Genomic DNA, 22,042 nt, shown 5'->3' on the forward strand with positions numbered 1-22,042 from the left:
GCGCGCAAGCATGTAAATGTCAGAGGTCAACTTCAAGTGTGTCCTCTTTTCTTTTTTTGTTTGTCGAGACAGGGTTTCTCTGTGTAGACTTGGCTGTTCTGGACTCAGTCTGTAAATCATACTGGCCTCAGACTCACAGAGATCCACCTGTCTCTGCCTTCCGAGTGCTCGGATTAAAGATATGCACCATCACTGCCCAGTTCCCTGCAACTTTAAAAAAAAGATTTAGTTAGTTAGCTAGCTAGCTAGCTGTTAACTAATTAGTTAGTTGGTTAATGTGTGTGTGTGTGTGTGTGTGTGAGAGAGAGAGAGAGAGAGAGAGAGAGAGAGAGAGAGAGAGAGAGAGGGTCTGTGTAGATGTGTGTATAGGTGCACTTGCCTGTACTTGCATGAAGAGGCCAGAAAGGCATCTGGTGTCTTCCATGACTCTCCACCTAGTGCTCTGAGGCAGGATCTCTCTAATCTGGGTTCATATCTCAGCTAGGCTGGAAGCCAGCGAGCTGAAATCCTAACTCCAGTGCCACAATTGCCAAACAGGCTTCCTTTATCCTGTACCCACCTCTCTAGGACCATAATCCACCTGTTTTTGAGAGAGAATCTCTCACTGGCCTGGAGTTCTCCAGCAAGGCTAGGCTGACTGGCCAGCAAGCCCCAAACTTGCACCGGTCTCCCTCTCTTCAGCCCTGAGATGACAAATGTATGCCACTGCACCTGTTTTCTAAATGTGGGTTCCAGGTGCTGAACTCAGGTGCTCATATAAGGTAAGCACGTTGCCAAGTGAGTCGGCTTTTGGGTTTTTGTTTTGTTTTCTGATTATTAGTCAGTTCAATTCCCAAGTTAAGTTTGGAGGTGTGCTGGACAGCATACCATGGTAGAAGATTTCTGATGCTGATGGAGGATCCAAGAATCACAGACTACAATACCCAAGAGAAAGTATCTCTGAGAGGCTTTCCTGGAAACGTTCAATACAGTCTGATCTCCCACACTGAAGATATCAAAGGCCTCCAGTCTTCCTGAGCCAGCTCTCCTCCAGCCAACAATAGCCACTCAATAGCTTCGAGCTAAGCATGTCTTAAGGGCTTCCATAGTAAACAAAGCCTTGTCGTTAACTTTATCAACAAGGTGATGTTTATACTGGCCTTCTATAAAACAGAAGGCTGAGGTAGAAAAAGATTAAACAACCTACCCTAGGTTCTTCTAGTGAGAAAGAGGCAGGATTATACCCATGCAAAAACAGCTTTCACCCCAAAGGGAATAAGAAACAGATTGTACTGTAGCCAAAAGTAACGTTAGCCCAGGAATACAGATTCAGGCTACCCAAAATTCAATGCTCCAACTGGTAATATGTCATGTTGTTCTGGGAACTTCAGTTTACAATGAGAACCTCTGCTCTCACATCTTTAACGCCAGGGCTATGAGCCTCAGAGAGCTCGCTGAGACCACGTGGAACCTTTAAAAACACATGCCCCAAATGAGACTCTTGCTTAGAAGGCCAAGGAGACACTGAACAGAGAACAAGGCCAGGAAACACTCCTTTAGCACTGCTCATTGAGGAAGGAGAGGGTAAAAGGGAGGCAACATTCCAGAAGGCTGAGCCCTGGTAGCCAGTAGGGTAGCAAACACACACAGGCCCCATGGAGCCAGGAGCTGGAGTCATCCCTGCAGAAGAGACCAGGGTTCAAATCCAGACTCTGCCATTAGCCAACAGAACCACCTCAGACTTCTGCTTACAGAGTCCATGTCTCTGCAAAAAGGAAACACATACCACCTGCCCTTCCTTGTCAGAGAGGGTACAGTGGAACCAAAACGGGATGTGACTAAAAACAACCCATGATCAAAATAAAAGGACCAAAAGAAAAAAAAAAAGAAAGAAAGAAAGAAAACAGTAAAACAATCCATCTTAGTGTTTTTTTTTAAAGATCTATTTATTTATTTGTTTGTTTGTTTGTTTGTTATATAATGTTGTATCTGCATGTACCCTGCATGCCAGAAGAGGGCACAGATCTCATTAGAAATGGTTGTGAGCCACCATGTGGTTGCTGGGAATTGAACTCAGGACCTTTGGAAGAGCAGCCAGTGCTCTTAACCTCTGAGCCACCTCTTCAGCCACCCCCCATCTTAGTGTTAAGCGGCATATATCTATACCAATATGTGTAACTTGTATCCATCAATGAAGAACTTAAGATATAGTAGGTATGGTAGCCACCAGCACAGATTTCTTGAGCATGCTCACTTTTGTTCAGAAGTTAGTTTCTTTCTATTTCTTCTTATTTATTCATTGTTTGCTTTAGTGACAAGATCTCATGTAGCTCAAGATGCCCTCAAACTCTCTGTGTAGCTGAGGTTGACCTTGAACTTCTGATCCTCCCATCTCTGCTTCCCAAGTTGCCAGGATTATGGGCATGTTCCTCCATCCCTAGTTTAAGCAGCACTGGGAATGGAACCCAGGTATGGCAAGCACTCTACCAGCTGGACCACATATCCAACACTAGAAGCTGCTTTTGTGTTGTAAATAAGTAAATAACAATGTGTTGGCATCAAGCAAGTGTTAGCTTCATGGCATAGCACAACCAACTGCAGCCTTGCTTCTTGAGCTCCAACAGAGCCAAGCTGCAGAGCGCTCGCTTCTGGACTCTGCCTCCCTAACCAAAGGTGTACTGCAAGGGAGGAGTGGAGGGAGCCTGTGCCCTTTACTCACACAGCCTTGCAGGACCACCCCCATAGGCCTGCTTCAGGGCTCACCCCAGAAACCAGGCTGCTTCTTCCACTTCCTCTTCCAGCCAAACCCCAAGGGGCCAGTGACATCCTGGAGGTTCAGAGCCAGCTGACTTCACAGCTGAGTAACTCCTAACTACACAGATTTCTTGTTGGAAACCGAGCCATTGGGGGCTGGGGAGATGGTATGGGGGGGGGGGGAGTGGCGGGGGAAGGAGGGATGAGGACCTGAGTTCAAATCGCAGAATCTACGTTAAAAAATAAAATAAACTCGGGAAGCAGAGGCAGGCGATCACTGTGAGTTGGAGGCCAGCCTGGTCTACAAAATGAGGCCAGGACAGCCGAGGGTACACAGAGAAACCTTGTCTCGAAAAACCAAAAAATAAAAAATTAAAATAAAATATAAAAAATTAAAGAAAATAAAATAAAATAAACAGTTATAACCAGTAACCAGAGTACTTGGGGGTAAGGCAAGCAGAAACAAGAAGATCCCTAGGGCTTGCTAGCCACTAGGCCTAGATGTAAAACAGCAAGTTCCAGGTTCAGTGAGAGAGACAGTCTCAAGGGAATAATGTGGGAAGCAATGGAGAATACACAAGGCTAATCTCTTCCTCTAGTCTCACAGACATATATACTACATACCCTCACATACATGTACACGCAGACACACACACTAACCCATTATTTTACTGAGTCTCACTCTGAGAACTGCACACTGAATTTTATTTTATTTTTTGTTTCTTTGTTTGTTTTCGAGACACAGTTTCTCTGTGTATCCCTGGCTGTCCTGGACTTGCTTTGTAGACTAGGCTGGCCTTGAACTCACAGCGATCTGCCTGCCTCTGCCTCCGGAGTGCTGGGATTATAGGCATGTGCCACCACGCTCAACTGGTTTGGATTTTTGTTTTGTGTTTTAAGGCAGTTTCGTGTATCTTAGTATCCAGTCTGGGCTTGAACTCACTGTGTAGCTCGGGATGACCCTCCTTCCTAGTCCTCCCTCCTACCTCTACGTCTCCAGTGCTGGGGTTACATAACAGGTGTGTACCTCTAGACACAGTTTGCGTGGTCGTGGGGCTCAAGCCAAGGTTTCCATGCATGCTATTCAAGCTTTGCCCATGGAACCACATCCAACTCCCAGACTTTGTTTCTGTCAGGGCACAGCTCAGACATGAGACTGCAGCTTGGATCTGAGGTGTGATTGAGAGGGACATTCATCACCTGGAGGCCCTGAAGAACACTGTCCCTGGTTTGGCCCAGGCCCTACGAGAGGTGACAAAGTTGTAGAAGGCGGCTGAGTCTTCGTGCGTCTATGTGAAATTATCCACTCACTCCAAACCAGGCTTCCCGTTTCTTTTTCATTAGTTTCTGCATGTGTGTGTTATGCATACGTGCATGCACGCAGGTACTCCTCCTGCACAGGTGTCCATGCAGGGAAGACATCAGGTGTCTTACCCTGTCACTCCCTCACTGAACCCAGAACTCACTGGTTCAGCTAGCCGGAGAGCCCCAGGGGTGTTCCTGTTTTCTGTCCTCAATGCTGAGGGGACAGGTGGCCTTCCCGCTTTTCAGTGACCTGAGGACTGAGCTCAGGTCCTTACACTTGCCCAGTGAGCCCTTCCCCCACTGAGCTGTCTGCTCAGCCCTGCCAGGTTTATGTTCAGCAGAGGGTTCTACACCTTCCCCTAGCACAGCAACTCTGAAGAAGGCTGGAGTCTTTTCACCAGGTTCGCTGGGTACCGTAAACCTTGCCAATGTCTCCCGTTTGTGCCCACGGGTGATTTCTCTGGGCATTTGAGTTGATAAAATCTAATTTACATGAAGTGTTGTGTATCAACACTTATCCTGAGTCACAGCAGGGCAGGAACTGGGAGGCTGCCTATTGCTGGCTGGCTTCTAGAAACTTCCCTGGTACAGAGCAAAGGAACCAGAACACTTGACTGAAAAATCTGTGGCACATACCCAAAGGACTCCACATCCTACTACAAAGACCTGGGCCCATCCATGGCCATTGCTGCTTTTTTCACAATAGGCAGAAACTGGAACCAGCCTAGACGTCCATCCCCAGATGAATGGCTAATGAAACTGTGGGTCCATGTACACAATGGAATTTTACTTAGCCATTAAAAAATGAATGGGTGGCGGGGGTGAGGGGTGGGGTGGGGGGGTGGGGAATAAGGTAATCTAGGCTGGGGAAGACAAACACTTCATGTTCTTGCTTATATGCAGATCCTGGCTTCTACTTTGTATACATGCATATTTATGTGGGAGTGAGTGTGTGTGGCTATTTAAAAAACTAGAAAGTAGATCCTGAGAGGCCCGCGGAAAGAGGCTCTAAGGGAGAGGGTTGGAGAGAGTGACAAACACTTGTGATAGCAAAGGGTAGAAGGATAGAAGGGTCCAAAGGGGTTATGAGTGTAGGAAGACAGGGAGTGGGGCTGGCACTGGGACAGCAACCAGCACTGAGTGTGTTATGTCATGAGGAGATCTGGTGCTTTGTATGCTAATTTAAGAAAAGAAAGGATTTGGGACAGCCGGATTCTCAGTTGCTAAAGTGCTTCCCTTGCAAGCATGAAGACCTGAGTCTGATCCCCAGAATCCACATGACAAGCGAGACTGGTGGCACAGGCTTGTGATCTCAGTGCTGGGGCAACAGGTAGACAGACCCCTGGGGCTCAGTGGTCCACCATTCCAGCCAAAGTATGAGTGCTAGGACAATGAGAGAGTCCATCTCAAAGGACAGAAACAGCCTTCCGGAGGATAACACCTGAGGTTGACCTCTGACCTCCACACACATCCACACACATCCACACACATGCACCCCGACCCCCACTTGCAGGCATTAAAAATAAATACTTTTCTATACCCTGGTGATGTTAGCTGGCCCTGTATGCTGTCAAAGAGCAGCCTTTGCTAGCAGCTCCAATGCTCCTTGTTAACTTTTTACGATGCTAAAAGCTTAAAAATAAAACCAAACATATGCAGAATATCCACAAAGTGGTATAGTTTTTCAGTCTCACCCCAGAACTGATTAAAAAAAAAAAAGACTGCAGTAGCCTTGGATTCTCTGAGGACAGGGCTCATCTTGGGTGGAACCATGTGGCTCCTCACTACTTAAACCTAGCATGGGCAAACCATTTGACATTGATACAGTTAGGGAGGATTGAAATCACAGAGCTCTTCACCTAAGAGCATCTGCACCATGGGATAATGAGCAACTGCCCCTAGCAAAAAATGCTTCTGCTACCTAGAGAAAAACAAGGAGCCTTTCTACAGAGGCCTGCAGACAAGTCATTTACCTAATGCCATTATGCCTGCTGGAAATTAATCTTTAAAATCTTCATAAATGAATGTGTCAACTGGCACAGTGCTAAAAGCACCTACTTACTAATATTTCTTCAAATTCAGGTGTATTCATAACCTCTGAAAAAATACAGGATGTTAGTTAGCTGCCTGATACGTGACACACATAATCACACTTGGTGCCTTCCACATTAAGCAGATTCAGATCCTAACAGAATGGAGCAGGAGACATAAAGTTTGATGGCGAAGAGGACAGGCGGGTATAAGACCTCCAGCAGTGGGGCAGATCGTGGGGAGACTACAAATCACTAAAAATGGAAGAGCCTACACATGGAGGCAGCAGTACTATTTTCTTGTGAGAGCACCCCTTCTGAAAATGACTGAATATCCTAAGTAGGAAACTTCTTACCCTGGTTTCCACCTTTTCTTCCTGTTAATTCCTGAGAGATTAGAGGGAGGACCAATTTCAGGCCAATTTTGGTGATAAACAACAGTTAAAGCACTGATGGATTGTGAAAGAGATGGCTTAAAGCAATGTAAGCAGCCACTTGGATGCCTCTACTCAAACATGTAGTACAATATCCCTTTAACTTTCCATTAACTCTCTGTCTCTGTCTCTTTGTCTCTGTCTTCCTCTCTCTCTGTCTATATTCCCCCCTCCTCTCACACACACATTTACAGAGAGGGGGAGGAGGGAGGGAGGGAAAGAGAGAGGGAAGGAGGATTACCCCAAAGATGACATAAGATCTATAAAAAATAGAACATGGACAGTTGTAAGGATATGTCCTCCAAGTTCAAACATTCCCTCCTGGATCAAGGCTCGTTAAGACTTAAGGGAGTAAAAGAAGCTTATAAGTTGCAGGAAGTCAACAAAACTCACAAGTCTGAGAAAGATCTTGAGTTTTACAAAACTCACAAGGTCTTATCCCCAAAGTCATATGTGGGAAAGATTAAGCTTTGTCACAGGTGAAAACAGTCTTGGCGGGCTTTACCTTTGGGGCACCCCATGAATACCTTGTGACAGACTGAATGGGGCCATCCTGGACCTGGAATTCAGGAAGCAGACCTGGGAACCCCAACTGGGCTATTGTTTTTCTAATTGACCCTCAATGGGAGAAGGAGACTGCCCTTCCCATGTGACTCAGGTAGGTGGGGGAGGAGAGAACAACAAGTTCAGCCCGGGCTTGAGCGCGTGTGGAGCAGCAGACAGGCTGGACCAGCATGCGGGCCAGAGAGACACCTAAGGACTCGTCCCATGGAATGGATACCGGAAGGTTCACTCTTTTGTCCCTTTAACCTTTTTTCCTTCTTGTGTAAGCTAGTTGGGTTGTATAATAAAGTTTAATTGTTAAGAAACAGAGCCAACATCTCGTGCACAACGTGGGGCCCGATGGGTTCCACAGTCCCTAATGGTATGAGGGAAGATTCAGTATTCGAAGGTATAGAAATGCTGTTTCAGGGTATCAGCAAAGTTGCAACTGCTATTGCAAAACTCTTTCCTACATTATACTTAGAGGGAATCTCTGTTTTTTCATTGTCCTTTTATTACAATATTTCATGCTTAGAAGGATTAGAAGAAAGGCTAATGACATAGAAAAGCTGGAAGGGTCATTAAGTTCTATCCTTTTGGAAAAGATTGCAGATTTGACTGGACATATGGAAAGGCTGAGGAAAGAAAATGAAGGGATGGGAAAGCGGATAGAATTTTTGGTAATTGGTAGTGATGAAGGACAAAAAATAGAGAGACTGGAAAGCCAGAAAAAACCAGAAGAGGCAATAAGCTCTATCCTTTTGGAAAGAATTACTGAATTGACTGAACAAATGGGCAAAATGCAGAAAAAACTGGAAGGGCTGGAAAAGCAGAAGGCACCTTTGGTTAAAAAGGGTGGAGAAGGTCAGAAACCAGAGGCAAAGGAAGCCAGACTGACCAAAAGGTCTTTGGAAGTAAATGTCCCATTGGAGGACACCTCCATAATTGCCCAGACACCTTCAGCTTTTCCAGTCACTGTAAGACATGTGCCCGAGCAAAATGGTGCTGAAGGTTATGACGAAATGGCCTGGCGTCCTGTAGATATGATGGATTTAAAACATTTTAAGGAATCTATCATAAAACATGGTATGCACTCTACCTTTGTTAAACAAATGTTAAACAGCTGGGCCACTCAGGATAGACTTGTTCCTCAAGATTGGAAAAATTTAGTTTCAGCGGTATTGGAAGCAGCACAACAGTTACAGTGGTTATCATGGTGGTGAACAGAGGCTATAAAAATAGAACAAGAAAATACGACACAGGGAATAAATATTAATAGAGATCAATTGCTTGGTGAAGGACAATATACTAACATTAGAGAACAAATTCAAGCTGAAGATAGAGTGATTGAACAATGTTGTAAGGCAGCCTTGAGAGCTTGGGAGCTTGTAGAGGAACTTGGGAAAACAACTATTCCATTTACTAAAGTGTTTCAAGGACCTCTGGAGCCCTTTACAGAATTTTTTGCAGAGATTAGGATTGGCTATGGATAAGGTGATGCCAGATTCTGACAACAAACAGGCATTAAAACTTATCATGGCTTATGAGAATGCAAATACTGAATGTAAGGTGGTGCTTAGACCATTAAAGGAAAGAGGCGCTCCACTTGATGACTGGGTAAAGGAGACAGTTAATATCAACTCCCAGGAGTATCAAAATAATATTGTGGGACAAGCTTTAGCCAGAGAGCCCAGATATCATAATACTCGGTGCTTCAATTGTGGTAAAATTGGTCATGTGCAAAGAAACTGTAGAGATAGAAGGTGCAATAACCCTGGAGAAAACATAACTCATAGGAGAGAACAAGGAGGTTCTGGTTATGATGGTAATGAGGTACCAAGACTCTCAGGGTACTGTAGTCACTGTGGAAAAGGGAAACATTGGTCTCAGAATTGTCAGTCTAAGAGAGATGTGCAAGGCAATATCCTGCCAACGGGAAACGGCAGGAGAGGGCCATTGGCTCGGGGCCCCGTAAACAATGCCAGCCGAATTCCTTTGGCCAGTCAGGAAGTGACAAACCCGCAGGAAAATGGGAACTGAGTGTTAGTGATCTAATGCATGCTACTGAAGGCAGTGCAGCCTTGGATCTGGCTTCAAATATGTCTCTTACCCTATCTCCCCAGGTTGAATGTTACAAATTAAATACTGGTGTTTTCGGACCTTTGCCTTCAGGCACAGTAGGAATGGTTCTGGGAAGAAGTGGGCTAACTTCTCATGGTTTTATTGTGCATCCCAGTATTATAGATGGAGATTCTAAGGAGGAAATAAAAATCATGGCATGTGTGAAAATGAAGATGAAAATTGATGCCGGGGATAGAATTGCTCAACTCCTACTGTTTCCTTACATTAAGGGCAAAGCCGCTCCAGTGGAAAGGACTGGCGCGTTTGGAAGCACAGGGACATGTGTGTTCTGGCAAACAGTAATTAATGATCAGAGACCTAAGTTAATTATACAATTGAATGGTGTTAAAATAGAAGGCTTGGTAGACAGCGGAGCCAATATCTCCATCATTTGCCAGAAGTCTTGGAACCACAATTGGCCACATAAGAAGGTTTATACAGAAATTGTAGGAATTGGTAAGTTATCTCAAATAAAACAAAGTGTACAGTGGCTTGAGTGTGTGGGACCAGACAGGCAGATAGGGAGGCTGAAACCCTATGTGGCTGACATTTCCATAAATCTATAGGGAAGAGACCTCTTACAAAAATGGGGTACTCAGATTACTATTCCTGCAAATACTGAGATAAACAAGGATGAAACTATGGGTGAATTGGTACGCGCTTCTGGGGAAGAGATAAATATAAGTGATCAGGGGCAACCACAAGCTATGCCCACTGTACAAACTCAGAACTCTTCAGGTTTAGAGTGTCAAAATTTATAAGAGGGGCCACTGCTAAGATACCAACCGCCTTGCCCCTAAAATGGATTTCAGACAGACCTGTATGGCAGGAGCAGTGGCCCTTAACAAAAGAAAAGTTACAGGCGCTTCACAGTTTAGTGAAAAAGCAGCTGGAGGCTCAACACATTGAAGAATCTTCCAGTCCCTGGAATTCCCCTGTGTTTGTGGTAAGAAAGAAATCAGGTGGATGGAGAATGATAACAGATTTGAGGGCCATAAACAAGGTGATTCAACCCATGGGTTCAACCCCTGGAATTCCTTTGCCTTCCTTGCTACCTAGGTCTTGGCATATAATTACAATTGATTTAAAAGATTGTTTTTTTCACCATACCTCCACATGAGAAGGACAGGGAAAGGTTTGCTTTCTCAGTACCTACTCTGAACAATAATTCTCCAATGAAGAGATATCATTGGAAGGTACTTCCACAGGGAATGTTGAATAGCCCAACTTTATGCCAGTATTTTGTGCAACAACCTTTAGAAATAATTCGTAAGCAGTTTCCTCAATCTATCATATACCATTATATGGATGTAGCTGATTCTGCTAGCTGATTCTGATCCTAGTGTTGTAGAAAATAATGTTTCAGGAAGCACAAAGAATTCTACCATGCTGGGGATTACAGATTGCTGTGGAAAAAATACAAAGAGGAGATTCAATTACCTATTTAGGCTAAAAAATAACTGAACAAAAAATTCGACCACAAAAGGTACAGATCCGTAGAGATCAATTGCAAACTCTTAATGACTTTCAAAGATTATTGGGAGATATTAACTGGTTAAGAGCTATAATCGGGTTAGCTACCTATGAGTTAAGTAACTTGTTTCAAACATTACAAGGGGATTCAGATTTAAACAGTCCTAGACGTCTAACCGCTGAGGCAGAAAAGGAGTTAATTCTGGTGGAGCAAAAACTTCAAAAGGCATATGTGGATAGAATTGATCCTAAACTTTGTTGCATTCTGGTTATTTTGCCTTCGAAACATTCTTCTACTGGGCTTCTCATGCAAAGGGAAGACAGGATCATAGCATGGATATTCCTGGTAAATAAACAAAGCAAAAAATTGAAAATATACATAGAAAATTTCTGAATTGATTACAAAGGGAAGAATAAGGTTGCGTCAACTGTGAGGGATGGACCCGATGGAAATTGTAGTGCCTCTTACTGATTCTGAGATTATGTCATTATGGGTAATTAATGAAGATTGGCAAAAAGCTTGTAATAACTATTTGGGAGACATTAACAATAGATAGCCAAAAAGCAAACATATACAGTTTATAAAAAGAACTAATTGGATCCTTCCAAGTATTGTAAAGAGGTCACCAATCTCAGGGGCAGCCACCTTTTTCACTGATGCAAATAAAACAGTTATGGCTGGTTATAAGTCTGAGAAAATGACCAAGGTGATTAAAAGCCCATTTACATCAGTTCAAAAATCAAAATTATATGCAATCCTTATGATATTGTTAGATTTTCCTGAATCTCTTAATATAATTACTGACTCTCAATATGCTGAAAGAGTTGTTTCGCATATAGAAACTGCTGAATTTACTCCTGATAACACCGAATTGACTACCTTATTTATAGAACTGCAACAGGTCATCAGAAGTAGAAATTATCCCTTGTATATTACTCATATTCAATCCCATACAGGTTTACCAGGTCCATTGGCACAAGGAAATGAGGAGATCGACAAATTATTGATACGTAATGTATTCGAAGCCTCAAAATTTCATGAAAAACATCATGACAATGGTAAGGGGTTGAAGAAAAGATTTTCTATCACTTGGCAACAAGCCTTATATAGTCAACTACCATAGCTACCATTACCTGCTGGAATTAACCCTAGAGGTAACAAAAGGAATGAAATGTGGCAGATGGATGTGTTTCATTTTGTAGAATTTGGAAAAATGAGGTATGTGCATCATACCATTGATACATATTCAGGTTTTCAATGGCCAACTGCCTTAAGTTCTGAAAGGGCTGACTGTGTGATTATTCATTTGCTGGAAATAATGGCATTTATGGGAATACCTGCCCAAATTAAGACTGACAATGCTCCTGCATATGTGTCTGTTAAGATGAAAAACTTCTTTATGTATTATAATATAAAACATGTTACTGGTATACCTCACAACCCCACAGGACAAGCAGTTGTGGAAAGAGCTAATCGTACCTTAAAAGAAATGCTTATTAAACAAAAGGGAAGGGTAAAGACACCCAGGGACCGATTAAATAATGCTTTGTTGACTCTAAATTTTCTTAATGTGAATGATGAAGGGACTTCAGCTGCGGAGAGACATTGGGTGATAGAAAAAAACTGAGGAGTTGGGACAACCAATATTCTACAAGGACTTGTCAAGTATGAAATGGAAACCTGCAGTAGTTTTGAGATGGGGTCATGGGTATGCATATGTTTCCACAGGGAGTGAAAAAATATGGCTACCAACTAAACTTATAAAGATTAGATCTGACCATATAGCAAGTGAATCTTAAGAGCTACCTGGTTCTTAACAACTTGACATTGTTTCTTACAGCTTGGAGAACTAATGCCCTCTTCTGTCCTGTTGGTGTATATGCAGGTAGAGCCCTGTATTATTTGCAAAAAGCAGGACAATGCTGAAGATGAAGCAGGCAGCATGGGTGATTTAACCCCAAAAGCATGCCTCTGGCACCTCAAGCAAGATGCCTCAACTGATGTTTCCTTGAAAATTATATATGTACTAACATACCTGTACTAATGATTTCAAAAGTCTGCTTACTTTCAGAGCAAAAAACAGGACAATTATGAAGATCGAACTTCTGCCTCTGGCACTACTGCTTCTTTCAGAAATTGCATGCATATTAACAATAAATCAGCTAGCCGAAAGGATCGATCCCAAAAGGACTGGACAAAAACAGCTAGCTTTTCCAGCGCTTGGCAAATATATTATTTTTCTAGGGTACCCAAAAAAGATTTTTCTCCTAAACAGCATAAAGTAATTTTGAGAACACAACGCCCCCATTCCCAGTAGGTGGGATAGGTGTTTTTGGTGTGTTACCAATGTTCATTTTTACCTAATGGGGTTAGTTACAATTAATAAAAGTTCATTTGAAGATTTCTTTCTTCTATCTTTCTTTCTCTCTTACTTTCTATCCCTTTTAATATTAAGGAAAAGAGGGGAAGGAAGGGAGGATACAGGTTTGTCGAATAAAAGGTAGATTATTGAATCTACTAACTTCAAAAATCCTACACTGGTATTGTAGATTGATGAAAATTTAAGACTTTTGATTGATGGAAATTTAAGACTTCAACTTTTGCTTCACATTGATAAGAACTTAAATTGTATATTGTTATTCATTTTTGCTTTATGTATTGTATGTTATATGTTGACAAAATATATATTGTATGTTAGAAACTTAAGTTCATTTTGTTCAATGTTTATTTAATGTATTATTCATGTACCACTAATGTCTTATGAAAAACTGTTAAGGAAGATCGGGGATAAAAGTTGGTATTTAGTTATGTAGAAATCCTACTAGATACTAACTTAATTTGTCATAGAGCAGGTTTGTTTAATTCCTTGTATATATCTTCAAAGGAATAGATTGATAACTGAAAGAATAGATAGAGTTAGTCTTCAAACTCTTCAGAGATCCACAGAATATGGCATTTAACGATGAGGGCTTTCCTGACAGAGAGAGACATCCACTCCTGGCCGCTTCTCCATTTGCATCATTGAAGATGGGGGCTTCAAGAGATGTGGGTGACAGAATGGTCACTGGACAGAGAAACTGCTCTTATCTCTACTGCTGATGACAGGCTGACTGTCTGCATGATCAACAGTGATGCTGGAAAGTTGACTGTCCAGCTTTGAAGAGACTAGATGGACCAGACCGTCAGATTTCCTGCTTCAAAAAGCAGTTTGTTGGATGTTTTGGGCCGATAAGGCTGAAGACTGATTGCCCCAATGAAAGAGAGAATCCGGTGACTATCCAGGCGGTCTTCTCTCTCTGTCCTATGCAACTTGGAAGTTGCCCGCCAGCACTTCCTTTATTAGATAGATTTTCCTTCTTGGGTCTCTGATGGGATTGGAGACTAGATAGCCACAGTGTTACTAGAAGCTTTAGTTTAAGAATTAAAAACACATTTATAGATTGATAATTGCAATTTCTCATGAAAGAAAAGGATTCTCTTTGGTAGGATAGTGGAATACTTTCTCTCGGGTTAACAAGTATAAAAGGACTTGGTTATGTACTTGATACCTGATGATTATGTATATATGTATATGTGTGTATATAGTTCTTAAATTTTTTAAAAGAGAATGGGGATGTGTGTATGTGGGAAAGATTAAGCTTTGTCACACGTGGAAGCAGTCTTGGCGGGCTTTATCCTTGGGGCACCCCATGAATACCTTGTGACAGACTGAGTAGGGCCATCCTGGGCCTGGAATTCAGGAAGCAGACCTGGGAACCCCAACTGGGCTATTGTTTTTCTAATTGACCCTCAATGGGAGAAGGAGACTGCCCTTCCCATGTGACTCAGGTAGTTGGGGAGGAGAGAACAAGTTCAGCCTGGGCTTGAGCTGCATGTGGAGCAGCAGACAGGCTGGACCAGCACGTGGGCCAGAGAGATACCTAAGGACCTGTCCCGTGGAATGAATACCGGAAGGTTCACTCTTTTGTCCCTTTAACCTTTTTTCCTTCTTGTGTAAGCTAGTTGGGTTGTATAATAAAGTTTAATTGTTAAGAAACAGAGCCAACAGTCATATCAACATTATATAAGCACAAATGAAATACATCATCCAAAAGACTAATGTACAGTCTCCCTAATCATCCTGACTTGTATAAAATGATATGCCGTGATCAAGCTGAAATCCAAACACATCCTACAAGCCAATGTGTCTCGTTTATATTGTCATGAACCCAAATGTGAAAGTAACAATGTCAGCATCTTCATCACCAAATCAGCCGCCTTCTGTGAAGGCTACAAAAACAGCCAGAAAGGATAAGGGAAGAAAGAATTAAAAGCAATGACCAGAGGACAAGACAGTGAGAAACATCTCTGTCGGAGATTGTGTCTTCTAGTTTATATATCTAGACATAGTTATGCTAGGAAAGCTCATGGAAATAGATTTACATATTACACTGACGTGGTGCTGCAGTCTGTGTCCTGCTCCTTATCCCTTTTGACTAGTTTTAAAGCAAGATGTCTTTATTTTTTATCAAAAAAGTGGAACTTGGGAGAGGAATGTTAAGAGAGAAGGACCTTACCACTTCAGGGAGCAGCCTTGTTGAAAGGTCATGGACGGCCTTGACCACTATGCATACAGATGACAGGAGAAAGATCACCCCCAAGATAACACAGGCTCTGTAAGAAAAAGAACATGAACAGCTGTGTAGTTATTTCCTCTAAATTAACACATCCTCCCCACCCCCCAGTGTAGAGAAGCTCATTAATCCTCAGAAAAGAAAGGAAACTTACAAGACAACAACAACAAAATTCACAAGTCTAAGGAAACTTCTGAAACTTAAGAAGACTCACAAGGCCCCCTTCTTGAATGTTACATCAACAGTAGCGATTGCTTAGAAGAAGTGAGTCCCTTAGGTGGAGCTGCCTGAAGGTACAGGGAGATCCTAGGATGTAGCTTTTGTGACCTGTCACCCATGCTGGTGTGGGCTTTTCAATGATGCAGCTGCCTTTAGTCAGCTGTGCTCCTGTTATAACCCCAGGGAAGCTCATTCACTAATCTACACTGATGGAATCCTGTCTTTGGTATGTGGTCAGCTCCTTATCTAGGATGGGTTTCCAGGGGCTTCCTGAAGTTAATACAGCCAGACCAGTGAGCTTCAGGGTTCGACAGGCCCCATCACAAAAAGTAAGATGGTGAAAGACAGAATGAAGATGACTGAGGCTCACCTCTGGCCTCTACACACACACACACACACACACACACACACACATACACACTGGGGGGGGATCTGAATCATCATGAAGGTTCCTTGGGTAATAATCTATATCCTCCTTGTCCCAGTGTCTATAGTAGCATGTAGCAGGTACACTGTATGCATCTGTTTAGAGGATATGACCAACAAACTAGTTAGCTAAGCTAACCAATTCCTAAACGCTAGTAGTTTACCCACCTGGGAGTTTCTCACCGTGGAGTCTAAAGCAGCTTTGTCTGCTCCCAATGGGTCCAAGGAAAGAAAAGGAACTCCTAACCTGTAACTCTATGCCCTCAGACTAGCCACAGTTTAAAGTAGCTCTAAAGTGTACTGAAAATCAAAACAAGTTTGCCACCCAGTTTGTTAAACTTGGATCTTGCAAACTGCAGCCTACCTGGCGTCTATGCTCCCAGTGAATATAAGAATATGCTCAAATTTTCCTAAAAGCTCACCTTCCTCTTCTTTTCCATGTGCTGTATACTTGAAAACCAGAGCCCCTGCATCCCAAAACAGTGTTCTGGCCCGTGTGTCAGAGCCCTGCTGCTTGGGCAGCCCAAAGCTGCTATGAATAGCTCAGGCTGCAATGCTATTTTTTTTAACATTGTATTAATAATATATTGTGTTTACACAGCAGCTTTCTCCTCAGGCACTCAGAGTTCTGCACGTCAGCTCCTAAATCCCCTGGAGGGCTCCTCACACCCAGGTGTTTGTTTTTCTGCAGTTTATGAATGGGGAGGGAGATGTGTGATTCATTAACACAAGGACACAAAGTCAGAGAACACAGGGTTAGGAGGCTGGCTCAAGGTCATGCAGGGCATTTAGTTCTACCTAGAAATAGAGCCCCCAGGGCTCGGTACTGAAGGTTCTGTGGGGAAAATGTCTGCTGCACAAGCATGAGGCTCCGAGTTTGGGTCCCCAGCAGCTGTAAAAAGAAAAGACAGCTAGGTCTCCAGAGTGTACTACCAACTAGCTGAATCAGTGTGCTCTGGAGTCAGTGAGAGATCATGTCTCAAAAATCAGGTGTAAAGGTTCTGGAGAGCTTGCTCTGCAGTCAGGAATCCTTCCTGCTCTTCCAGAGTGCCCAGGTTTGGCTCTAAGACTCGGCAACAAACTGTAGCTCCAACATAAGAGGGTCCAGTACCCTCTCCTGGCCTTTGAGGACACCTGCACACATGTGGCATATACAAACTCACACACATGTACACACAGATTTTAAAAATGTAAACTTTAAATGTAAACAAAACCACGTAGAAATAGATTGAGGAAGATGTCTGATGTCAACATCTGGCCTCCATAGGCCTAATCACATACACATGTACATACACATAGGAACATGTACATACACATAGGAACATGTACAAATAACACACACACACACACACACACACACACACACACACACAGCACAGCACAAGAAATATAGTCTGATTCAACTAATGACCCTCCAGTGTCCAGGCCATCCAACAAAGACTCTGGGCACCATGTCACATGCCCACAGTGTCACATGACCACCATGTCACATGACAGTTATCATTCTAGACTCTCCAGAGCACGTCCAAGATTTGGGTCAGAAGCAAACAGCAAATGAGCCCTCTCCTCTTGTCAGGGACTGTTTGTAGGTCTGATAGGCAGAGGGAAACTGGTTCCCTCCACACACAGGGCCTTCTGCACAGAGAAGCCTAGCTGAGTGAAAAGGGATCCTGAGGAGCCAGGTCTCCAGAAAGAACACACACTCCTCTTCACTCCCGCCTACACCCTGGACAGCTTCCTGAGGTAAAGTAAACAAATGATCTACCACCCTTCAATAAAGCAAGTATCCACCACCTCTTCCATGTAAACCCCAACCAGTGGCTCAAAACTCACCTGAGATTCCCATGGGACCCGTGTGTGTGTGTGTGTGTGTGTGTGTGTGTGTGTGTGTCCCACACATTGCCAGAATCCATTTCACCAGAGAAGTTGCTAGAAGGAAATTCTGAGTGCATTGCCACAAACCCGCTCTTGGTCTCTGCCGAGAACATACCCAGCAGATACACAAAGCTGGTTGGCAAGCAGCCTGCTGGGAGCACACAGGAAAGTGGCCTGGCTCTCCCTCTTCCCTGCAGGCCTACTGTGATTGTATGCGCTGATCCACATATTAAGCACTCGCCAAGGTTGAGAAGTAATTTTTTTTTTAAAGAGATTTATTTATTATATATACATGTACATCTGCAGGCCAGAGGAGGACATTAGACGTGTATGAGCCACCATGTGGTTGCTGGGAATTGAACTCATGACCTCTGGAAGAACAGTCAGTATTTACTTACTGCAGGTCCAACTTATGCCAAGAGACCTGCTGAGCACTGGAGTGTGACACATAAGTCACTGTCTCTTCTTCAGGAAGTAGGAAGAGGAAGACTTAAAACTCTCACAGGATACTTCTCAGGGGAGAGCAAGCGACTGGGAACAAGTCAAAAGGAACTCAATTGTGGGGTCCGTCGGGGCCGGGAAGATGGCTCAGAGGGTAAAGTGTTTTGCACCATGCAAGCGTGATGACCTGAGTGTGGATCCCCAACACCTACATAAAAGTCAGGAGGGGCAGAGTGAGTCTGTGACCCCAGCACCGTAGGGAAGTAGAGTCTCAGATAAACTCCTGGATCCATTGGTCAGCTAGTCCGGCGAATCAATGAGAGACCCCGACTCAAAGAATAAGATGAAAATGATGAAGACATTGGATGCTGACCTCTAAACTCCACACTAACACACACAAATTCTTGTGTGTACCCACACTTACATGCACATATACACACAAACAGGTACATCCAACACACACACACACACACACACAATTTCAATTTCATTTATAAAGAAGAGCAGCAAGTGTATCCTTGGGGAACACATCAGAATTCCTTCATTCATCTTGTTAACACTGCACACCCACTTGGTGTCAGAAACTGTCCTCAGGAACAAGAAGTACCTGGAAGGGAATAACCTTCCAGGCAGAAGGAAGACAGCACTTTGAGGAGGAAGTCTTCCTGACATGACGGGGAAATAGCAAGTCTATAAAAGGAGGGAGAGAGGGAATGAAAGCATAAAGGGAGAGAAACGGAGTAGGGGTTGGGCCCTATGAGTTCTTGGAGTCATTATACAGTATGGTGTCTACAAGAGAGGAAGCCACTGGGAGCTGGGGCTTGAAAATGAGAGTCTGGGGCATATTTTAGCAGGACTGCGCTCTCTTTGGCAAAACAGAAACAGGGAGAGGGGTTAGGAAGCTGATACAATACCCAGGCCAGGTGAGGCTGAGACCAAGCAAGTTGGGATCGGAATGGCAAAGCTTGAAGGCACGCGTCCGGAGACATTCTACCTTGAGAGCTGTTCCCAAGGTGCGGCGGACAGGTTCTGCTAACCATGCTCCCAAACTAACAGAAGTCGAGAATGATTCATGGCCTCAGAACCTGGAAAATGGACTGATGGGGTCGTTCTTCCCTGAGATGGAGACCTCATGAAGAGTGGGTGTTGAGGGGGGAAGGATCAACAGCTCACATTTTGACACTAAGTTAGAGACTTCTTTCAGACATCCAAGTAGACATATTTTACTATCTTGAGACAGGGTTTCATGTAGCCCAAGCTGGCCCTGAACTCCTGGTGTAGCTAAGGATGACCTTGAACTTCTGACCCTTATGCTGCCTCTGCCTCTCAAGTGTAGGCATGAGAAGTGTGCACCACCATTCCTGGTCTGTGTGATACTGGGGGTGGAACCCATGGCTCTGTGTGTGCTGCGAAGGCACTCCACCGACTGAGCCATGTATGAGAAGGCACTTGGAGGTAGGAGCTTAGATGCAGATAAACATCCAGGTGGGAATATACATCGGGAGTCGCCAGCACCCAGATTGAGATCAAGCCTTGGACACAGATGTGATTGGCTTTCTATTTTTTTTTTTTTCAAGAAATGATAACTGTCCAGAGGGAAGGGGCCATGCTGGGTCCTAGCTGAGAAGCTGGGTAGAGAAGCAAGTGAGGGTCACCACTAAGGAGCCTCTTGTGCCGAGCTGAGCTGTACAGACAGGCATCTGAAGCCTTGCAGAGCCTTTGCAGTGTTGAACATGATGGAGTAAGATAATTAGATCTCACTAAGGCACTGATTGTTCTGAGCATAGCTGGACCTAACTTGCCCTATCCATCACTCCATTGTGACAGGCCACATACCCTCCCATGCTGTGGCGTCCCACAGGAGAAGACTACCAGTTAGTATGCCCTACCTGAACCAAGGCACCTGCCCCGTCAGAGCTGATCATTCTTCTTCTATAGATTTTATTATATTTCTATAGATGTTAAGGCTGTACTTGAAATTAATATATAGCTAAGGATGACCTTGAATTTCTGACCTGCCTGCTTCCACCTCTCAAGTGCTGAGATGACAGATGTGCATCTCCACTCCTGGTGTATGTGAGGCCAGAACGGAACCCAGGGCTTTGTGCATGCTAAGCGAGCACTTTTATCAACTGAGCCACGCTCTCAGCCCCTTCTCCCATAGACTTTAAGCCGAAATGAAAGCCAGCAAAGACTGACTGAGATAATTCATCCCAGAATATGGGTGGCTGGAGGGTTGAGCTTGGTGGGAACTGTCAACCAGATTGATTAGCCAATGTCCTCAGGGGAAGTCGGACTTCCCACACACTGGCTGGCGTCTCCCAGATCCCAGAAGCTGCAGGGCCTTCAGAGCAGTGCAGCACACTTCCAGAGACCCCTGCTGCCTAAAGGTGAATCACAAGCTGCTGAAAGAAAGCAGCAGGGGCATGAGATGCTGCCTCTGCTAGCGCGAGGGGCAGGGCAATGTTAGAGCAGAGCATGTGGGGGCCGTAGGATAACACCTGTCACAGCCGTGCGGAGGTCCATGAGTTCGCTGACTTTTAATTTGCACCTGGAGATGGTCCACACAGTTCGTGCTCAGAACTGGTCTGTGATGGAGAAAAGGGAGCAGACTGATACTGGAAGCAAACAAGGGGCAGATTCCCAGCAGGCCCGTGGGCAGCTGTATAATCCATCATCACTCACGTTCACTTACTCTCAGCTACAAGTCTCATTTGCAAGGCAAGGTCATTTGCAGCACCTCTTCGCGGAGGAAGGGCACAAGAGACCAGGTATCCTTGTGACTTGTTTGTGTTCTCCACCAGCTTTGAGCAGCGATGAGACTAACTCAAGCTGAAGCCAGGAACGTGCAGCTGCTTTGGCTCCATCACTGTCTAGTGCTTCTTAGAAATAACTGCATCTGCCTTGCAAGCATGAGGAGTTAGGTTGGTGTCCCGGAACCCATGGGGGAGCAGAGACAAGTGGATCCCTGGGCTTACCAACCAGCTGGTCTAGCTGAGCCAATGAGCTCCAGGTTTGGTGTGAGACTCTGTCTCCAAAACTAAGATGTGGAGCTGGGGAGTTGGCTCAGCTAAGTGCTGACCACATACGGAGGAACTGAGTTTGGATCCCCAGACCTCTCATAGAAGTCACATGGTTGTGGTGGCCACCTGGGAACCCCAGAGCAATCTTGCTGGAGAGCCCAGGCATATCTGCAAGCTCTGAGTCTGACTGAGAGGCCTTCCCTTGACAAGTAAATCAAGAGAGTGCTTGACAATTATTCCTGATGTCAACCTAGGGCCTCTGCACACACCTACACAAACATAGCCCCCTGCACCTGTGCCCCCACACACATGCATACCACATTACACACACATATATAGAAAAGAAAAAAATTTAAGGTGGATGATGGAAGAAGACACTGACCACACACACACACCTACCCCCAAACATACATGCCTAGCCCAAGCACTCAGTAACTCAATATGAATGCTTCCTAGTGTGCTTTGGTGAGTGGAGTCAATGGCTTTACTACACACACACACACACACACATACACACACACACACACACACACACTCCTCCAGCATCACTGTAGTAACCTATTCTCCAAGGTTTCCAAGCTACTTGATTATAGCAGTTAAAGTAATTGGCTTAAATCGTTCATTTGCTTTGAGTCATCTCTGGGATTCTATCCCTAAGGAAAAAGCTTCTTACAGAAGAATGTTCATGGGATTTTCCTTAGATGAGGACCTCTAATGTGCCACAAAGTGGGAGTGTAAGTGACCAAGGTACATCAGTGCAGTTGGCAGCTGGGCGATTGAATTTATGTTTGTTTTGAAGTTGACC

At 44.2% G+C, this 22,042-nt stretch overlaps 1 protein-coding gene across 1 annotated transcript in view; it reads right to left on the reverse strand.

Moving 5' to 3' along the window:
* The window catches only part of Tmem163 (transmembrane protein 163), a 191,396-nt gene that overhangs the window by 23,280 nt on the left and 146,074 nt on the right, over window positions 1-22,042 (reverse strand). Inside the window, exon 5 of the mRNA XM_051147292.1 lies at window positions 15,197-15,293. Within this exon, the coding sequence (XP_051003249.1) occupies window positions 15,197-15,293 (97 nt within the window). The remainder of the gene's footprint in view (window positions 1-15,196; window positions 15,294-22,042) is intronic.

This window comes from Acomys russatus, chromosome 6, assembly GCF_903995435.1.
Source record: "Acomys russatus chromosome 6, mAcoRus1.1, whole genome shotgun sequence".
NCBI lineage: Eukaryota > Metazoa > Chordata > Mammalia > Rodentia > Muridae > Acomys > Acomys russatus.